This window comes from Arabidopsis thaliana, chromosome 4, assembly GCF_000001735.4.
Source record: "Arabidopsis thaliana chromosome 4, partial sequence".
Classification (NCBI taxonomy): Eukaryota; Viridiplantae; Streptophyta; class Magnoliopsida; order Brassicales; family Brassicaceae; genus Arabidopsis; species Arabidopsis thaliana.
Window position 1 is genome coordinate 15,897,366 of NC_003075.7, and position 17,260 is coordinate 15,914,625.

A 17,260-nucleotide genomic window follows, 5' to 3' on the forward strand; every position below is an offset into this window, starting at 1 on the left:
ATTATGATTGCAAAACGACATGCAACTTTCAGTAGTTTCGTTTTTAAGTTCACCCAAAATCATGCAGGATTACATTATCAGTTATCACAGTAAAACAATGTTAACGTTGGAATGTAATTGTATGTTTTGTAACTTCATATATGTATCAAAATAAATCTTGCAAAATTTGGAAATCTGATATATATACCACTAAAACCTTCACGAGACAACGAAAATTCTTCACTTTAATTTGTTAAACAAAAATATTTAAAAGTATCCACATGCTGTTGACCGTAGAAAATACTGGGCGACAGTTTCACTTAAATTCATATTCACAACTCACAAGTCAAAGATTTTGATTGGAGTCACGTATCATATACTTCGTAGGAGTTATTTATCTTTTAAGTTATATGCGAACATAAGACGAAGAAAAAAAACTATTTTAGTACATATAAATATCAAAGTAATCACATGAAGTTTTTTGCGAAAGTGATAGTTTAACGGCTAATCATACAGGGGCCAAAGAGTACTCAATTTTATGATTATTTATTGAGTTCTGACTATTTTATGTGTTGGAGAATGAAGACAGTACTTGTCACGTTTAATGATAAAATACTGATTACAAAACAAAAAAGGATAATGGCGACAATAATGCAGAAGAAATGACGGAATTCAAAAGAAATAAATTGGGGATTGATTGGGGATGAAGCTACGTAGATGTACGTGTGGCTTTCTCTCAGTGTCGCGAAACCGACATGAAGCCAAATGGCAAGACACTAGATTGACTTTTGTACAACGTGTTTGGCTGTTGATGAGGATTCCTCTAATCCAGAGGTTGCGTGTTGGTGCGTTCCCACTACACCCACACGAGCTTTTACATTTTTTCTTTATGTTCTTTTTTTGGTTTTGTGCCATTTTGTGTCAACAATAGCGAACAAAGCGTAGCATTGGAGAAACCTTTTTCTATAAATAATTGTTTTCTTTAACATGTGTTTTCTTCTATCGTTAAAGAAGTTGATCTTTTTCCGTTGGTTTTTGCATTTTTTTGCCTATCTTGGTAGTTGGACTTAAGAGCAAATATTGGTTAATCATGGTTTGAATTCTTGATTGTGACTTACTAGGCTTGTAGTTTGCTAATGGTGTTTTTTTTAAAAAAAAATGTTGAGTCTAGTGCTATGATTTTGCTTTGAGAAATTAAGTTTAAATCCTAAGGTGTTTTATTTTAACCACTCAAAATCCTTAAGATTATTAAAAAACCTAAGAAATATCAAATGATACCAAATAGAAAACTTACAGGACATAAAACAACTAGATGTAAATAACTTGGGCTCAATTGCTTTCAAATTGGGCTTTTTCATATGTGTGCTTTTGGACTAAAAGACTCATAGGTCAAAAAAATTAAACGGGCTGAGACCAAATATTTGGTTTATAACGAAATATGAGTTTTTTGGGGGGCCATTCTGATAAATAATAAGAAGAAGAAGAATCGCGTCTGCAAAGCTTTAGTGCTTCCTAGAGCAAAGGAGAAAAAAAATGGTGAACTATGTGCTCAAAATCACCGCTGATCTCGAGAATCTCACTAATCTCCAGCCTTCCGGTGGCTGCGACGATTCCAACTTCCCTTACCTCTTCAAGGTTACCCGTTACCCTCCCTTTTCGCACCAGTTTTATGCTTTGGTTCCTCTCTTTTGATTTCCTTGGTTTCGTTTTAGCTGGGTACGATTGATTGGATTCCTTAGCTAGGCTCATGTTGAGAAATAAGTGACTTCCATGGATCTGAGGCTCATTAAAGCTTCTTAGGGTCTTCATTTCGCCTTGCGAATTAGAATTCTATGGAATTGAGTCTGACAGAATGGTATTATTAAGTGACTATCTAGGGTTGTGAGAAACAAAAACTCTTAGGGCTTATGTTTCTGCAAGTGTTCAAGATCAAATGTATTACTGCTCCTGCTTATTCTTGCTTGTTGTGTATGCGATTAAAAGTCGTTTAGTATTCTCCCTTCACATATATCAGTACGAAATATTAACAGAAATGTTTTTTCTTGCTATTAGTTGAAATGTGAAAGATGTGGAGAGGTGACTCCGAAAGAAACATGTGTGACTTTGAATGAGACTTTTACTCCTCCGGGAGGTAGGGGTACTTGTCATCTTGTTCAGAAGGTAATTTGTTCATCCTTACTCTTTAATATTGTATGTTTGAGAACACTCCTTGTGCTTTTGGGTTGAGTTCAGAAAAGATGTTAATGTCAAAATTCCAGAAAGCAAATATTGGCTCTGATTTGGTAGCAAAATTTCATAGTTTGCCAAGGAGTAGAGCTGTGTCGTAGCATTTGCATATTGAGTTCTATCTTCATTCTCCATTCTTAGCATATTGAATCTCATGATCTTTGGCATTAATTTTGATGGTTTGTCTCCATGAGTTCTTCTAGTGTAAGTTCTGTGGAAGGGAAGGGAATGTGACTATGATTCCGGGCAAAGGTCGACCTTTAACTCTGGAAGATTCTGAGGCTGGAGAACATGCCCCTCTTATGGTGTTTGACTGTCGTGGCTATGAACCCATTGATTTCGGATTTGGTGGATATTGGAAAGCTCAAGCTGTAAGTTTTAACAGTTGCACTTAGCTTTTCTGGTTAACTCATAGCTTCGTTTCCACTACTATTTGATGCTCAATACTACTTTAAGCTGTCGTGAATTGAGTTCTTTTGACCTTAACAGGAATCTGGAACCAAATTTGATGAGATTGATTTGTCGAGCGGGGAGGAATTCACAGAGTACGATGAGAAGGGAGAATGCCCAGTAATGATATCGAATTTCCGTGCAAGCTTCAGCGTCACCAAGTGAAGTTGGTCTCTGTTGTCTATTTTCTGATTCCCTACACACTTGGTGTATGTAAAAACCATGGGGATTATCATTTCTCAAGTTCTAATAAAATTCTCTTTTTACTATTTTCTTCTGCTGTTTCTGCTACAAAAAGTAAACCATCCATGAGATTGACAACTCCCAAGTTTACATCATAATATACAAACCTTCTATACATTCAACTTTAGTTCTACAAGCTTCTGTACATGGCAAATACATAATTTGAAATTACACACTGACGACGGAAATGATACTGAGATATACAGAGAGAATACTGATTTAATCATAACAAATCGAAATAGGAATATTTGGGGATTGGTGGTATAAACAAATGCGAAGACGGTTTAGGGTTTCTATGCACTGAATCCACGGTTAAGCGAGCTCCAAGGACCAGTTGGCAGTGTGGTACAAGCCTGTGAAGCTGCCTCCTCCATTTGCTCCATTTGAATCCCTGCATTGCAGATGTTTGCAAAAGACCTCATGTGCTTGATACCGTACTGAGACAGCGATCCACAGTGCCTCTCGAAAGCTCTCACCTGAACATACAATGAAGGTTATGCAGTTCTTCTCTATATGAAACATCAGTCAATGAGTTCATAATCTGAAACGTCCTAAAAGGATAAGAGTAAATAGAGTCCTGCGTCACAATCAGCCCCCTGCGTCCTAATAATAGAGTGCTGGGCTCCACAATCTATCTGAGATTTTTTTCCATCTTCCATTACGATGATTGATGTTATCCCATGAGGACATGACTATACCAATACGTTTTTCAATACTAACCACAAGGGCTGATGATAAGATTGACACAACAAAGTCTTAAGGGGCAAGTGGCCTATTTATTTACCTGATTTTTAAGGCAGTTCCAGTCATCGACTAGAGGTTGCCCAGCAGACCGTACTTTGTTTAGCACTTCAGGACCTCTCGAAATGCCAAACAAGATTTTTCCGACGAGTATCACGCTATTGTCAATATGAAGTCTGTGAGACATGGCTTCAAGTACTTGCTTCTGAGCTTCTGTTTTTCTTGCTGAACCTTCTGGTGCTTTTCGGTACTTCATGAAAACAATAACATGCAAACGAAATTGTATTTAGCAATCCAAGAAGCTATTAAGTATCCAAAAGATGCAAACAAGAAAGGAAAATAACCTTTTCCCAAAAATGAACAAGATCTGCATCACGCTGGTTTGTAACTCTTGAAGGTGGCTTTAGTGAATTCGCATCCGCAAAGGTAAAATTGTCATTGGCAGGGTTTGTTCCCATATAAAGATCGAGATTATCCTTGCTAATTCCTACATCGCCATATTGCATGACATGAGAACCATAAGAGTACCCAACAGGTGCAGTCCTCCTTTTCACCTGAAAACACAAAGACACACTTTATGATGCACATCTTTGCTAACAATCTAATTTACAGTTGAAAAAGTTTTAGCTCCATCATTACAGGCAAACCACAAAAACTAGAAACTTACAAGTTCATATTGCTGGTGCAGAGTCTCAGTCTGTAAATTGTGCATACCACTGTTGCATTTTAAACAAATCAGAATCAATATAAGGGACATCCATAGAGATTCATAAACATGAGAAACAGAACACTGCAACTCTTATTGGCGTATCTGGATTCTTTAGCTTACCTATCTTCCATCCAAGCAACACTGTACAAGTCACCTAAACAAGTTTCATACTCCGGTGGAGGACTGGGTTCCTCTCCAGGGCAATAGGTACCCCAACTGCTTTCTTCGGCGTTTGATGCAGTTGTGGCATAGATGTTCAAACCCTCAGGAAGAAGCCCTTCAAAGATACTTCCAGATTCGCAAGCTTCGAGATAAAACACCTGCAGGTTTGCCTTTTAGTATTACTCATAGGCAGCACCAACAACAAAAGTATTTCAGAGGAACCTTCACGATTTATACCAAGCTTTTATATGTTCCTAAAGCATGTTTCTTCTTCAAGACATCATTGAGATCATTTGCATATAGGTAAGGAGAAGTTGGCATCCCTGCAAATAAAAGACAGAATCATCAAAAAATGTTGGTCCAAAACCATTCAATTTCTGTGTGTATAACGGAACTCACCAAGAACTCCAGGACCACCATGGTCACTGTAGAATATGAAGATATGATCATTAGGACCACTATCCACAACCTTCCCACTTCCCCCTTTAACAGCAGTTTTGTCTCCAAGGATCACAGCAAATAGATTATCAACATTGACATCATCTCCAGTATAATCCTGCCATACGAAGAATAATCCCAACCAAATGAGTAAACACATATTGAGAGAATCAATCAAAAACGTAAGAAAGCAAAAGACCTTGGGAACTCCTTGATAGACATCTTTTCCATGAGGGCTGTTGATAATGGTTCCAGGCCTTGGATTCTCGTAATTGTTAGCAATATCATCATACATGAATACCACAATATTCTCCTCTTTCAATCCACCTTTCCTCAGAAGTTGATAGGCATGGCATATATCAGCCTAAAAAGTTAACAAACTCATTAGTATCTAATACAAAAACTCTACTACTATCCTTAGTTCATCAGATGCCAAACGTATCTAAACTCTACATGAAAAATTCAAAATATGAGTAGATTCAGCTGATCCTATCAAACTACACCGCAACTTTAGTATATAGAATCACACCAAAACACCACATAGCAGCAATCGGAGGCAAATTCAAAATTTCCGATTAGAGAAAAAGAGTCAAATAAACAGAGACTAGTCGTAACAGTACCTGATGCCTGTAATTCCAATATCCGCTAGATCCGGCGACTAGAACAGCCCACCTAGTACCGGAGTTAGAATCGTCGTCGTTTTCAGCAGGACGGAAGAAGCGAGAAGCCTGCGAAGGGAGTTTGATAACATCATCAGGACCGCTTCTCGCGGCGGAGACGGCAACCAGCGAGACTAAGAGAACAAAGAGGACGACGCCGACGGAGACACGTGTCATCGTTGTGGCCATTAGCCGGCGAGTGATGATGATAGGAATCTTTTTAATCGCCGGGCTATCAAATAAAATTGAATCTTTTTATCTGATTGGAGAGAACAGACACGTTGTTTATATAATGAACACGCAAAAGCTAGAATTGGATATTTACTTGTTTAGTTTTATAAATGGATATATTTGCACATTTAGACATTTCTTTGGAAATTTGGACAAAAGAAACCGAAAAGGACATATTTTGAAAATTCAGTTGCGTGATGTTGCTTCCTTCTTAAACATTGGTTCGTGAGTTATGGAGTATTATAAAGGAATTTGTCAAAAAAATGGACACATTATTGAATTCTTTCATTTGTTTCACAAATCCCATGAGTAAAAAAGACGAGTCTTTGAAAAGAAAAAAAAGAAAGAACATGAGAGAATCATGCCAAAGGAGAAAAATAAGCACTATTTCTTGTGATCATGTCAAGTGTGTTTAAGTTTGAACTTTGAACAATAAAAAGATGATTTAGTTTTGAAACTAAATTAATCTATAATGAAGTTTTTGGATTGACTATTTCTGTTTGGTTTAGATGGGATCAATTTGTTTTCGGACTAAATTCACTACTAAAAATAAAAAATATAGGAGCCTAATTTATTCCAAATTTTAGATAAATCCGAAAACTGAATATACTCTCTTAGTCAGAGATGGAATGCCAAAATTTGTGGGGGCAACAATATAGAATCTTTTTCTTTCACTCTATAGCAAACTTACAAAAATAATTATTTGTTTTGGATATTTCGGCAAATATCTATTTTTGTTTCTTTTTCTGCCTCTTGTTTTCTTCCACCATCTTAACTCTGATAAGCAATCAAACTCAAATAGATGCGTCATTAAATAATTTGGTTATAAACTATTGATCAAAATTATATCTTTTAACAACAACAAAAAAACATATTGATCAAAATCGATATTATTTCGTTATATGTTACTATTGTTTAACAAAAAAAAAATGTTATTATCAAATTTCTATAGCAATTACATAATCAATTTGAACTAGTCCAAACCAGTCCACACGACGTGTGTCCAAAATGTCATAATTCATTGTTGCTTTTATTCAACGACACACACCATTCCTAATTATAATCTATTGTTCTTCTTTTTCTTTTTTTTTCTTTCTAAATAATCACACGACTTAAGAATTAAGATACAACGGTATATATAGATTATATATATACAGTCACAATCACTTATAGGCAAAACACAAAAGTCTTGTGTGAGCTGTCGTGTCATGATTCTTTGATTAGAGCAAGTGGGTTTTGTTCATATTTGTGGCTGTGGATTATGCTTCTTGTTGAGAGAGAGACACACGACAGAGATATCGTCAATCTTAACCGTTGGAAATTTCTGGATCCACGCATTAGTCGCCGCCTCTGCCACCTCGTTGGCCGCTCCTGCCTCACTTGCTGACTTCATCACCACCGTTGCCACTTCCTCGTTACTAAGTACATCCCACACCTTTATACAAGAAACAAAAGAAAATCATTATTTAAGTGGGTCATTCAACTAAAACGAATTATTTTAAATGTGGGCTTTACTTTGGATTTGGTCGTATTATTTGGGCCCAGGTTGATTAATAAAAAGCCTTAAATGGGTGGGCCACAATTGAACATGGATTTTGGTTCGGTTTTAAATCAATAGTAACCAAAATACAAAAACATAGTCTCTCATATAAAATTAAAGTGTGGTGTGGCAGGTTTTTAGTTTATACTTAATAGGTTTAGATTTACGTACCCCGTCTGAAGCAAGGAGTAGAAATTGGTCGCTGGAAGTGATTTGATGCGTAGAGACTTGCGGAGTCGCAATGACACCGTAGCTTTTAAGGAGGAAATCACCAAAAGCCCGCGACATGGCTAGGCCTGGTCGGTTTTCGGTTGGAAGCCAAACTCTCAGAATGTGAGGTTCCGACTCCAAAGCTAACACCCTTCCGTTTCTTTTCCTTATTCTCTCCGCTTCGCCTACAAAATTAATTAACCCAAAAATGCTTAACCATAATGAAACCGGTACGTATCATTGTTTACAACATCACTTTATCCAATTAACTTCAAAAACTTACTTGGGACACTTGGCTTCAGGTCATTGGTCAACTGAGCCACCTTGGTTTCTCCATCCTCACTTGTTCCAATCATGACAGCCCTTGAATCCCCAAGATTTGCCACCATCACTTGATTTCCCTGTTCAAATTAATATTGTTGTTAATAATACACAATTTCGTAAAATGAACAATATTTTTGCAATGAAAAATAATAGATCCCCTAATATATAAAGCGGTATAAAACATTAAAGATATGAATAACTTACATGTTTAACGGCGAGAACAGCAGTAGTTCCAGAAGCAGAGCAATCATGAATCTTTTTAACTTTAAGAATCCTTTTGTCCATCTCCAAACACGATGTTTCGCATATGAGTTTCCAGTCTCGAGTCACTGAATGATTATTCATGTGGCCTAAGAGTATAGATGGCAATTGGTTCCTTACGTTCTTGCTCACAAACGCACCTCTCGGTCCATGCCCATCAAACACTCCACATAACGCTCCTTCTTCTGTTCCATATCCCTACAAATTTATCATTTCATTCCGTTAAAAACAAATTAATTGTTTTGAAGACAAACATATATATATTTTCAAAAGTATAAAGTACCAGGTGGAGAATGGCAGCATCTTGGTTCAAGCCCTTGCCTCCGGCTAAAGAAGAGACAGAGCCCAAGTTTTGAGGAACAACATGGTGGTCAGAGTATAAAACTGCATTTTCTTGTCCATAATCAGTTATCTCATAAATCTGACTTTTATCTGTTGATCCTCCTGAGGATAAACAAAAACAAAATCCCATAATTTTCTTTTCTTCTTTTGTGTTTTGCCTTTTTTTTTTTTTTTTTTTGGTTTGCTGTTTTCTGTATATGTAAGAGGGAGATGATACAACAAATGAAAAAGTTTGATACACGACTTTACTTATTGCATATACCAGTTATATAGCCCTTTGTGAATCTTATTTAGGAATATATTAATACATACTTTTATTTTCATCTCGATGACTTGTATCTTTAGGCATTTAAAAAGAATGATTTTTAATTCCGAGGCGGTCGATCAATATTTTTGTTTTTCATAACATTTTTTTAAAAAATTGAATCCTTTTGATAATTAGAATACTTGATTATAAATGAGTCGTTTCCGCCAATTATATTAGAAATAAAGAATATGTAAAATGTGTCGACTAGTGAGAAACCGAATTATTTGACATACTCCAGTAAATTAAGAAATTAATATAGCTTATGCTGTAATGTAAGGCAATTATGTGGCTCCTGGTGGCAGTGACAACGTATAACAATTTACAGTTAATTAGTTAAAAATATGATCTGGACCATCCCATCCCAATATTCATTTGAAAGGGCACATGACGTGGTGTGATTAGTATCTTGTTTAAACTACTAATTGATTTATTCCAGAATATAAATGAGAATTTGGAAGTTATCAATAGATTTTACCAACGGGATTCTTGTTCTTTGTCATTGCCAACAAGTTTAGACTCACCAAATATTTAATTATTTAAAGAAAAATTCATCCATCCGCTTGCTAACTAAGTATGTAATTTTAAAATAGAAAAAGAAAGAGAACTGATGAAATGGAGATTAATCTAGCAGACTAGTAGTCAGGGTATGCGTTTGATCTTGAAAGTTTGAGTACCTTAAACCAAAAAATAAAAAAAAACTTCTTTTATTTTTGATTTCGTGTAGTGGTTTTATCGTTAATAGAGTTTATTTTTGATCAATCTAATAACGTTTGATTCGGTTTTTAATCTGACAATAGACTATGTTGGGACACCAAGGTACATACATAGCACAAAACCATAGTTAATTTCCTCCAATAACCTTTTTTTTTCTATGTTAACTAACACTTACATAAAATTTACAGAAAATACTCCTCTTGCATTAATATAGTTTTACCAAAAATGTTTATGTAACACTTATTCTTATGTTGCAAAATGCTATGTAACAGTTATTGTTATGTTGCATATTAATGCAAGAGGAGTATACTTTTACAATTATTAAATAAATATTATTTTTTCTAAATTTTTGTAAACGAAAAGAAAAGAGTAATAATAAACAAATGTGACGTAAGTACTTTGTAATTACTAATTACTAATTAAGCCAGCTTTTCCTGACCTTTTGGACATATCAAACGATACAACAGGGTCAACTCTCACATCACATCCTTTTTATCAATAGTTTTCTGTACTTCTTTTAAAATATTGATGATCTAGTTGGTCTTTTATTCAGAAGTACAGAACTATATTATACATTTATTGTACTATACGTTATTTTGAAAAGACATATTTTAGTTTTAGTTTTCTTAGATTAGGTGTGAATTAATTTACCTACTCTTTATTATGTAGTTTTGGAATTTTTTAGTTAAGACTACTAATCATTGGTAAGATTCTAAGATTAATCAATATCGGCTCCAAAAATTAAACTAGTTGACTAAAAATTTTATGTACGTAAAATGTCAATACACATAGCAATTCGACATTAATTTTAAAATTAGTTTTATTCTTATAGACTACCCCGCTACTAAATTAGAAAGGCACATGATGTGTCATCTTGTAGGATTCCAATCTATGGATTCATAATTTAATAATTTAGTCAAACGTTATTAAATTCGTTTTTCATATTCTTCTATCAAAGTTAGGCCGTAATAATAATAAAAAGAAAAAGAGAAAAGAGAGAAGTTAGGCCGTACGAATGGGATCTAATATATATATAGAGAACGGATGCCGTACATGTTGCTGGCATCGTCATCTCCTAAACCCAAATGCATGGCAACATTTTGTTATTTTTATTTTGTTTTGAGATATATTTTAGGTTTTCCTAAAGTCGTGGTGACATCGTCCATTAGCTATTACCTATCCGAGAGGCATAATTTACGAACTAGACTGTTGCTTTAGCTATAAGGATAAACTTAAGGGAAAGCGAAACTAAATTACATGCATATATTTTCATGAAATCGTGAAGATTTTTCTTTTGGATAAGCCAATGGATTTTTGATGAATTTCTTCCCAAAGAAACATTGAAGATCATGCAATCACGATCTCGCCAATATGAATATCTACCCAATATATTAAAACATTGAATATCAACTTGATCGATGTATTGACTTTGCAACATTCAAAGCAATTTGTAATATTTCTTAGCTTCTCGTTCTCAAAGCCACACATTTCCATAAACTAAGATATCCATGTACACAATGACGTACTTTAATTTGTGCATTATCTATGTATTCATTCATATGAAAAGTTTGCTGATATGGTTATCGGGATAAAAGATAAGACTAGTTACATAATTCAATTTATTTAGCTCATATTAGACATTTAATTCATCATTAATAGCTGAAACAATATTGCAAATACCTTTTATTAGAGAGCCCTTGAGGACTTGATGAGGTATTTTCTCTTAAAATAAGAAAATCATTTATATTCATCTGGACATTTGAGTTTCTTACTTGATGGATCTAGAACAAGTTGTCACTACAGGTTTTGAGTATTTTTTTCACATGCGAAACTCACAACCATGTCATGACCAAAAGATACAAGAAAAAAAAAAAAGTGTTTCATTAGTTTATGATCTGAATATTGTTCCCATTGTGAGGATCTACAGCACTTGCCGCCTCAGTCACAGGCACTTTCTTTGCAAGAGACATGGGGATGTCAAGATCATCTTGAGCACATCTTTGTTGAGGATGAGTTAACAGCATTGACATTGGCTTGAAAACAGACCGTGCAAGCCCTTGACCGCTCTCAAATATGTAACCTTCATACTCTGAAACATGTTCTACTGCATCGACAAGAGAGTCATACACATCTTGTGGACAATTATCAGGACTTGGCTTGTCGTGCAGGTACATAACATCCAACGTGAAGAGCTTCTGGTTTAAGGGCCACTCATGGGTTGGTCTCATAGATGACCTACAGTATATGAGAATCTGCAGGGCGACATGAACAAAATCAGTAAAACATCGTTTATTTTTCAGGCTGTGGCTAGAGGAGATTGTAGTTTCACAAAATAAACCTTACCACCCTGAAAATTCGGTTCTGTGCTCTGGAAACTTTGGCTTCCTGAGCTGCTGCTCGGAAGAGAAGTGTGAGATCCGCTCGACTAGAGGATTTATTACCTGACAATCCTCTAAGGGAAGCAACAGCAGATTCAGCATCACTTGTGAACTCCTTTTTAAGCTGAAACATAAAAAGGCCTCAAGTTCAATTTTCAAATGAAACAATCAGCACAGATAATAGTGTAGAGAGGATCTAAACAAAAGTTTCATGAACCAAATTTGACATTATTTCCCACACAACATTCACCAGTGAAGCTTATGTTAAAGCATCAAATGTGATTCTCACAACACATCTAGAAGCTACAAACAGTAACAAGAACACCATTCTCAGGTGAAAAAACCATCAAGTTTCAATCAGGTAAAGAATGTTCAACAAATCATGCATCCATGAAAAACCAGGTTTAAGATTGAGGATTAGGTTCAGAATATGTTCAAAGCAAATTCAAATCTCCAAGATGCATACTGTATAGCTTATCATGAATTTCAAAATTTTCAACTAAAAATGCAAAATTGAGGAGCATAGTCAAAAATCAAAAGAAAGCCCCCAAATTGAATCACATAAAGAGAATCGGAGAGAAAAGTAATAGTATACCCAAGCGGCTGATTTGGCGAGCGTAGCGAAAGCAAAGCGATGATCAGGATTAATGGACAGCTTATTGTGAATGAAGAGAATAATGGCTTGCTTGACGCACTCCATCCTGATCAAAGGCCTACCATTAGTTCCAGTGGTCTTCATCTCCACCATCGATTCTGCATCTACATCGATACAGATGAGTATGTCCTCGCTTTTTATACGCCCCGGTTTAAGCGCGTATCGAGTCGTTCCTACTCCGGTCACGGCCACTCTCTCTTCCTCCATTCGCCGCCGATGTAGTGAATTCTCTCTTCTACTTTCTACAATTCTACTGGTTCGTCCGATATAAATAAAACGATGCGTTTTGGTGAAACTAAAACACGACGTCGTCGTTTAATGTTTTCTTTTTTTTTCTTTGTACAGAGAAAAAGTTTCAGCGTTTTGATTCTTTTGACTTTTTTGACGAATGGGAATGAGCAAAAATCGTTTCATTGAGTAGTTCCACTAGGACACAAGAGAGATTCTTTTACTTCTGTTATTGAGGCTATGCAGTTTCTTGGTGCTTTCTTTTGATTGAATCGATCAGTATTAGCAATTGCGGTAACTTCGAACTTTGTTAAATCATCAAAAAAGTGGTGCCTATAAGAACCACTATTGGTTTTTGACTTGACATTAAGAAAATCAACTGTCTTTAGACTTGAGCGAGTGATAACGCTATACAAAAAAATGACTTCTCTCTGGTTGTCAACTACGTTACTCAATCGTCCAACTAGTTTCAGGATACCAGTTGAGTTTGCAATCCACTTGATGATCTTCAGTTGAGGATTTTGTTGATTCCCGATATCTTCTCCCCTGTTTGTTCCAAACATCACATTATCAGAGAGACCTATAACCAAAAAGAAAAATAGACTCTTAAGTGTTCATCAGCATTCATATCACATACCTAACACATCGATTTCCAGGAGTGAAGCTTCTAGCATATCTTCCTTTTCCTCGATCTCAGATCGGAACTGTCGTACAATGCTTAAAGTGTCTGCAATGCTCTGTTCCTTTCTTTCCAGCTCACAGCGAAACTGTCTTACACTGGCTACAGTGTCTAAAATGCTCTGTTTGACCTTAGCCAGCTGTTGTGTGACAGAGCAAGGTTCAGGGAGGTTCTTAGGCTGCAAGTCTCCGGGCTCAGCACTCGATTTGTGGGACCGGCAAGAGGGTTCTCCTTCTGCAGCTTCCTTCTCCATCTCGCCATCAGCTTTATGAACGCTGGAGCTTTCGACTCGAGCTCGCTTGTATGTCTTAGTCTTAGTTTCTGCAAGATCCTCTTCTTCAGCCACTGGTTGTTGAACCATCTCAAGGATTTTGTGTCCATTCTCATTCATAGAAGAAATAGCTGATTTGACAGATGAATCATGAGGACAAACACTTAGTGACTGCTCCAGGTTCAGTCCCCTCTCAGGTACACAAGTTAGCTCAGGGGTAGAAACTTCTGCTGCTCTCTGTTGTTCCTGCTGATTGGAAAATAAGATTGCAATTAACTATCTACTTCCAACATAAGCGAGGATGACATTCATCTTCTTTTTACAAATGAAAGATTTCAGTGTTTCAATGCTGGTTTCAGGAAGAAAGAAGCATGCCTTTACTGCCGCTTCTCTTGGGCCTTGACGGTCCTGCAGAATACACAAATTTTTAGAACCGTAAGAGAACAAATGAAACTAGACGACTTGCATAACCATTGGTACTCAAAAACCACCTTCATCTGTATGAGACACATGATGCAAGTATATTATCTACAAACAATAAAGGTAGTTTGATACAGTGCACTAGTATATGTGAGAGAGCTTACTTCTTTTTCATTAGCAACAACATCTTCCTGCTTTAAAGCATCAAATGCCCTTCCACATATTGAATCCACTACATCACTGGGATTAGCTAAGGAGACGCTCGACAATTTCCCTGCTTCTGTCAGATACTTTTTAATCTGGCTAGCACAGTTACTGAGAACTTGTTCTGCCTGCCTCCTTGATATTTGGGGAACCTGAGGAAAATAAATGGAAAGAATTTAACAAAAGAGATTGGTTGCTGAAAACAAAATGGTAAGAACCTCTCTATATATGACCTCATCATCCTTTTTAACATTAGGTGGAAATGGTGAAAGCATCTTTGATTGCTTATTAGTTGACTGTTCCTTGCGTGTCTTAGCTTTCTTCTTCTGGGGCCTGCATGAAGAAACAGTAGCTATTCCAGTCTCATCCCAAGACATCGAGTTGATCTCATAAACAAAAATTCACATCGAGCTATTCCAGCACCACAAAAACACCAGAACTGGAGAAGTAATGCTTACATTGTGGAGGCTTCTTCATCACATCCCGTTTGATTAGCTTCTTTATCCTGCTAACAGAAAATGTGGAAGCATGAAACAAAATCCGGGGGATGAAACAAAACAAAAAACCAGAGATGAGAGATATAATTCCCCACCTTTGATGACTTTGATTCATTCAGAAAAATACCACTTTTCCTTTCTCATATTCAAGATTTCTTCATCTCCATCAATATAGCGAACCTGAAAACGACATAGCAGCAGCAGCATAAACAAATATAGCATATTATCAATGACCTGGATCAAATTAAAAATATGTATCACTTAGGAGAATAGACTAATGATTCACCAAAAACCAACGAAAATAGTTATGTAGAAGACTGATATATTTAGCTTTACCCGATGTCTCTCTTTAGCAGAACAATATGAAATGACCACAGCTTCATAATACCTGTGGTAAAAATCCAATACTCATTTACAGGCATGGTCGACAGAAATGCAACCAGCAACCATCCGAGGTGCTAGTCCAGATTCAGCTATTAAAGGAAAATACATAGCACAGAAAGAATAAATAAATTGAAGTAGTATATTAAAGCACAAACTACAAAATGCTTACGCGCGATCCAACGGCCACCAGATTTTAACCCTCGACCCAACTATCTTTTCATCATACTTTTTGAAATCAGATGTCTGTCAAGGAATTGATTCAGCATGAGTATACAAATTTTTCTTTTTATTTTACATTGTTCTTAGCAAATGAAACTAGTATATACAAAAGATAAAACAATGGATGTTCAAGAAAATAATATCTCCAACATGAAGAGAATAAGAAGCTGAAACCATGAATAGTTATTACTACAATTCGCAATTGGTAAGGTTCTTCCCAGAGTCTTTGATATGAGCAACAGTTATTAAACGTGAAAAGAACAAAAACATACTTTCTCTTTGCCTAGGCTGTGTATTCTCTTTGTGTTTGTCTTAGGTTTTTTTTCTAACGGTTGCTTCGCTCCTTTCGTTGAATCTGAGGCTGATTTATCACAGGAAACAGCTGGCTGAAACAAAATCAAAGAATGTCTGCATCAGCAAAAGAAGAGAAAAGTCATATAAGCATTTCTTAACCGCAGTCACCTTCTTTGCAGGAGGCTTGGGGAGATCAACTTGAGCACATCTTTGAGGAGGATGTGATAACAACGTTGACATACGCCTGAAAACAGACTGTGAAAGCCCATGACTGCCCTCAAAGATGTAACCTTCATACTCCGAAACACGCTCTATAGCATCAACAAGAGAGTCATACACATCGTGAGTACAATTATCAGGACCCGACTTGTCGTGCAGGTACATAACATCCAATGTGAAGAGCTTCTGGTTTATAGGCCAATCATGGGTTGGTCTCACGGATGACCTGCAGTACATGAGAATCTGAAGAGCAAAATATAAACGAAATCTGTAAAACAGATTCTTTTATCACGCTGTGGCTAGAAGAGATAGTATTTGCACAAAACAAAACTTACCACTCTCAAAATTCGATTTTGTGCTCTGGAAGTTTTGGCTTCCTGAGCCGCTTCCTGGAACAGAAATGTGAGATCCGCTGGACCAGAGGATCTAGTAGCTGACATTTCTCTTAAAGAAGCAGCAGCAGATTTAGCATCGTTGGAGAATTCCTTTTTAAGCTGAAACATAAAAGACCTCAACTTTAACAGTCACACTAGTGAAGCTTATGCAATACATCAAATATGACTCTCTCAACACATTTATAAGCTACCATAGTCCAATGAACATCACGAATTCAAAATTTGACATCTAAGGAGCATGCATACTCAAAAGCAAAAGCAACCTAACATAAAGAGAGCTGGGGGAGAAAGTAAGTCTTACCCAAGCGGCTGACTGGGAGAGGGTAGCGAAAGCAAAGCGATGATCGGAATTTCTGGAGAGCTTGTCGTGGATAAAGCGAGTAATGGCTAGCTTGAGGCACTCGAGCCTGTTCAAAGGCTTACCGTTAGTTCCAGTGGTCTTCATCTCCACCGTCGATTCCGCATCAACATCGACGCATATGAGTATGTCTTCGCTGGGTTCCACCGAGTCTCGAGTGGCTACAGCTCCGGTCATGGTGGCTCTGTCTTCCTCCATTCGCCGTAAAAGGCTCCGTCTTTACACTTTCTTCCTCAGTTTTAGCAAAGTGTCTTCCTTTTCCTACTTTCTATTTCTAATTGTGTCCGTACCAGATGAAAACGCTGCGTTTTTATTAGTTGACCGAAGATTCTCAAGTCAAACCAAAATACGACGTCGCTTGCTAGGAGATTTTCGTCATTATTCATTTCAGTTTTTGGAATAATAAAACTCACTTGTAAGAGAAAAAAAGTTAAATGCAAACGGTGAAATAAAACTTTAGGTTTGTATTTTGTAGTTTGTTTGAATAAATATGAAAATAAATCTTCAGTGGTTACATACTTTT

General features: G+C 36.5%; 5 protein-coding genes across 7 annotated transcripts; 1 reads left to right on the forward strand and 4 right to left on the reverse strand.

Moving 5' to 3' along the window:
- Window positions 1-1,418: 1,418 nt before the first annotated feature.
- On the forward strand, window positions 1,419-2,924 carry AT4G32930 (uncharacterized protein). Of its 2 annotated transcripts, NM_001203966.1 has the most exons (5): window positions 1,470-1,614; window positions 2,032-2,139; window positions 2,238-2,261; window positions 2,409-2,576; window positions 2,695-2,924. In NM_001203966.1, exons 1-5 carry the CDS (start codon window positions 1,513-1,515, stop codon window positions 2,818-2,820), a joined length of 528 nt encoding a protein of 175 aa, NP_001190895.1. In that variant the 5' UTR covers window positions 1,470-1,512; the 3' UTR covers window positions 2,821-2,924. The 2 variants fall into 2 exon arrangements, with proteins under 2 accessions (NP_567911.1, NP_001190895.1); NM_119447.5 differs by lacking the exon at window positions 2,238-2,261 and having other exon boundaries at window positions 1,419-1,614.
- Window positions 2,905-6,158, reverse strand: GAMMA-VPE (gamma vacuolar processing enzyme). The gene is made up of 9 exons (NM_119448.4): window positions 5,569-6,158; window positions 5,148-5,312; window positions 4,910-5,066; window positions 4,748-4,833; window positions 4,469-4,668; window positions 4,307-4,355; window positions 3,984-4,193; window positions 3,683-3,889; window positions 2,905-3,374 (listed from the first exon to the last, which is right to left on the reverse strand). Exons 1-9 carry the CDS (start codon window positions 5,794-5,796, stop codon window positions 3,192-3,194), a joined length of 1,485 nt encoding a protein of 494 aa, NP_195020.1. The 5' UTR covers window positions 5,797-6,158; the 3' UTR covers window positions 2,905-3,191.
- Window positions 6,159-6,716: 558 nt separating this feature from the next.
- On the reverse strand, window positions 6,717-8,734 carry AT4G32950 (Protein phosphatase 2C family protein). 2 transcript variants are annotated; one of them, NM_119449.2, is made up of 5 exons: window positions 8,457-8,734; window positions 8,117-8,371; window positions 7,872-7,989; window positions 7,550-7,773; window positions 6,717-7,273 (listed from the first exon to the last, which is right to left on the reverse strand). In NM_119449.2, exons 1-5 carry the CDS (start codon window positions 8,643-8,645, stop codon window positions 7,079-7,081), a joined length of 981 nt encoding a protein of 326 aa, NP_195021.1. In that variant the 5' UTR covers window positions 8,646-8,734; the 3' UTR covers window positions 6,717-7,078. The 2 variants fall into 2 exon arrangements, with proteins under 2 accessions (NP_195021.1, NP_001329271.1); NM_001342188.1 differs by having other exon boundaries at window positions 6,765-7,773; window positions 8,457-8,693.
- Window positions 8,735-11,206: 2,472 nt separating this feature from the next.
- Window positions 11,207-12,927, reverse strand: AT4G32960 (BRISC/BRCA1-A complex protein). Its single transcript, NM_119450.4, has 3 exons — window positions 12,510-12,927; window positions 11,880-12,038; window positions 11,207-11,788 (listed from the first exon to the last, which is right to left on the reverse strand). The coding sequence occupies exons 1-3, from the start codon at window positions 12,774-12,776 to the stop codon at window positions 11,420-11,422; spliced, it is 795 nt and encodes a 264-aa protein (NP_195022.1). The 5' UTR covers window positions 12,777-12,927; the 3' UTR covers window positions 11,207-11,419.
- Window positions 12,928-12,979: 52 nt separating this feature from the next.
- Window positions 12,980-16,991, reverse strand: AT4G32970 (BRISC/BRCA1-A complex protein). The gene is made up of 12 exons (NM_119451.5): window positions 16,681-16,991; window positions 16,320-16,478; window positions 15,934-16,227; window positions 15,744-15,857; window positions 15,422-15,495; window positions 15,205-15,256; window positions 14,830-14,876; window positions 14,605-14,704; window positions 14,332-14,523; window positions 14,123-14,155; window positions 13,435-13,993; window positions 12,980-13,343 (listed from the first exon to the last, which is right to left on the reverse strand). The coding sequence occupies exons 1-12, from the start codon at window positions 16,933-16,935 to the stop codon at window positions 13,306-13,308; spliced, it is 1,917 nt and encodes a 638-aa protein (NP_195023.3). The 5' UTR covers window positions 16,936-16,991; the 3' UTR covers window positions 12,980-13,305.
- Between the last annotated feature and the right edge of the window lie 269 nt (window positions 16,992-17,260).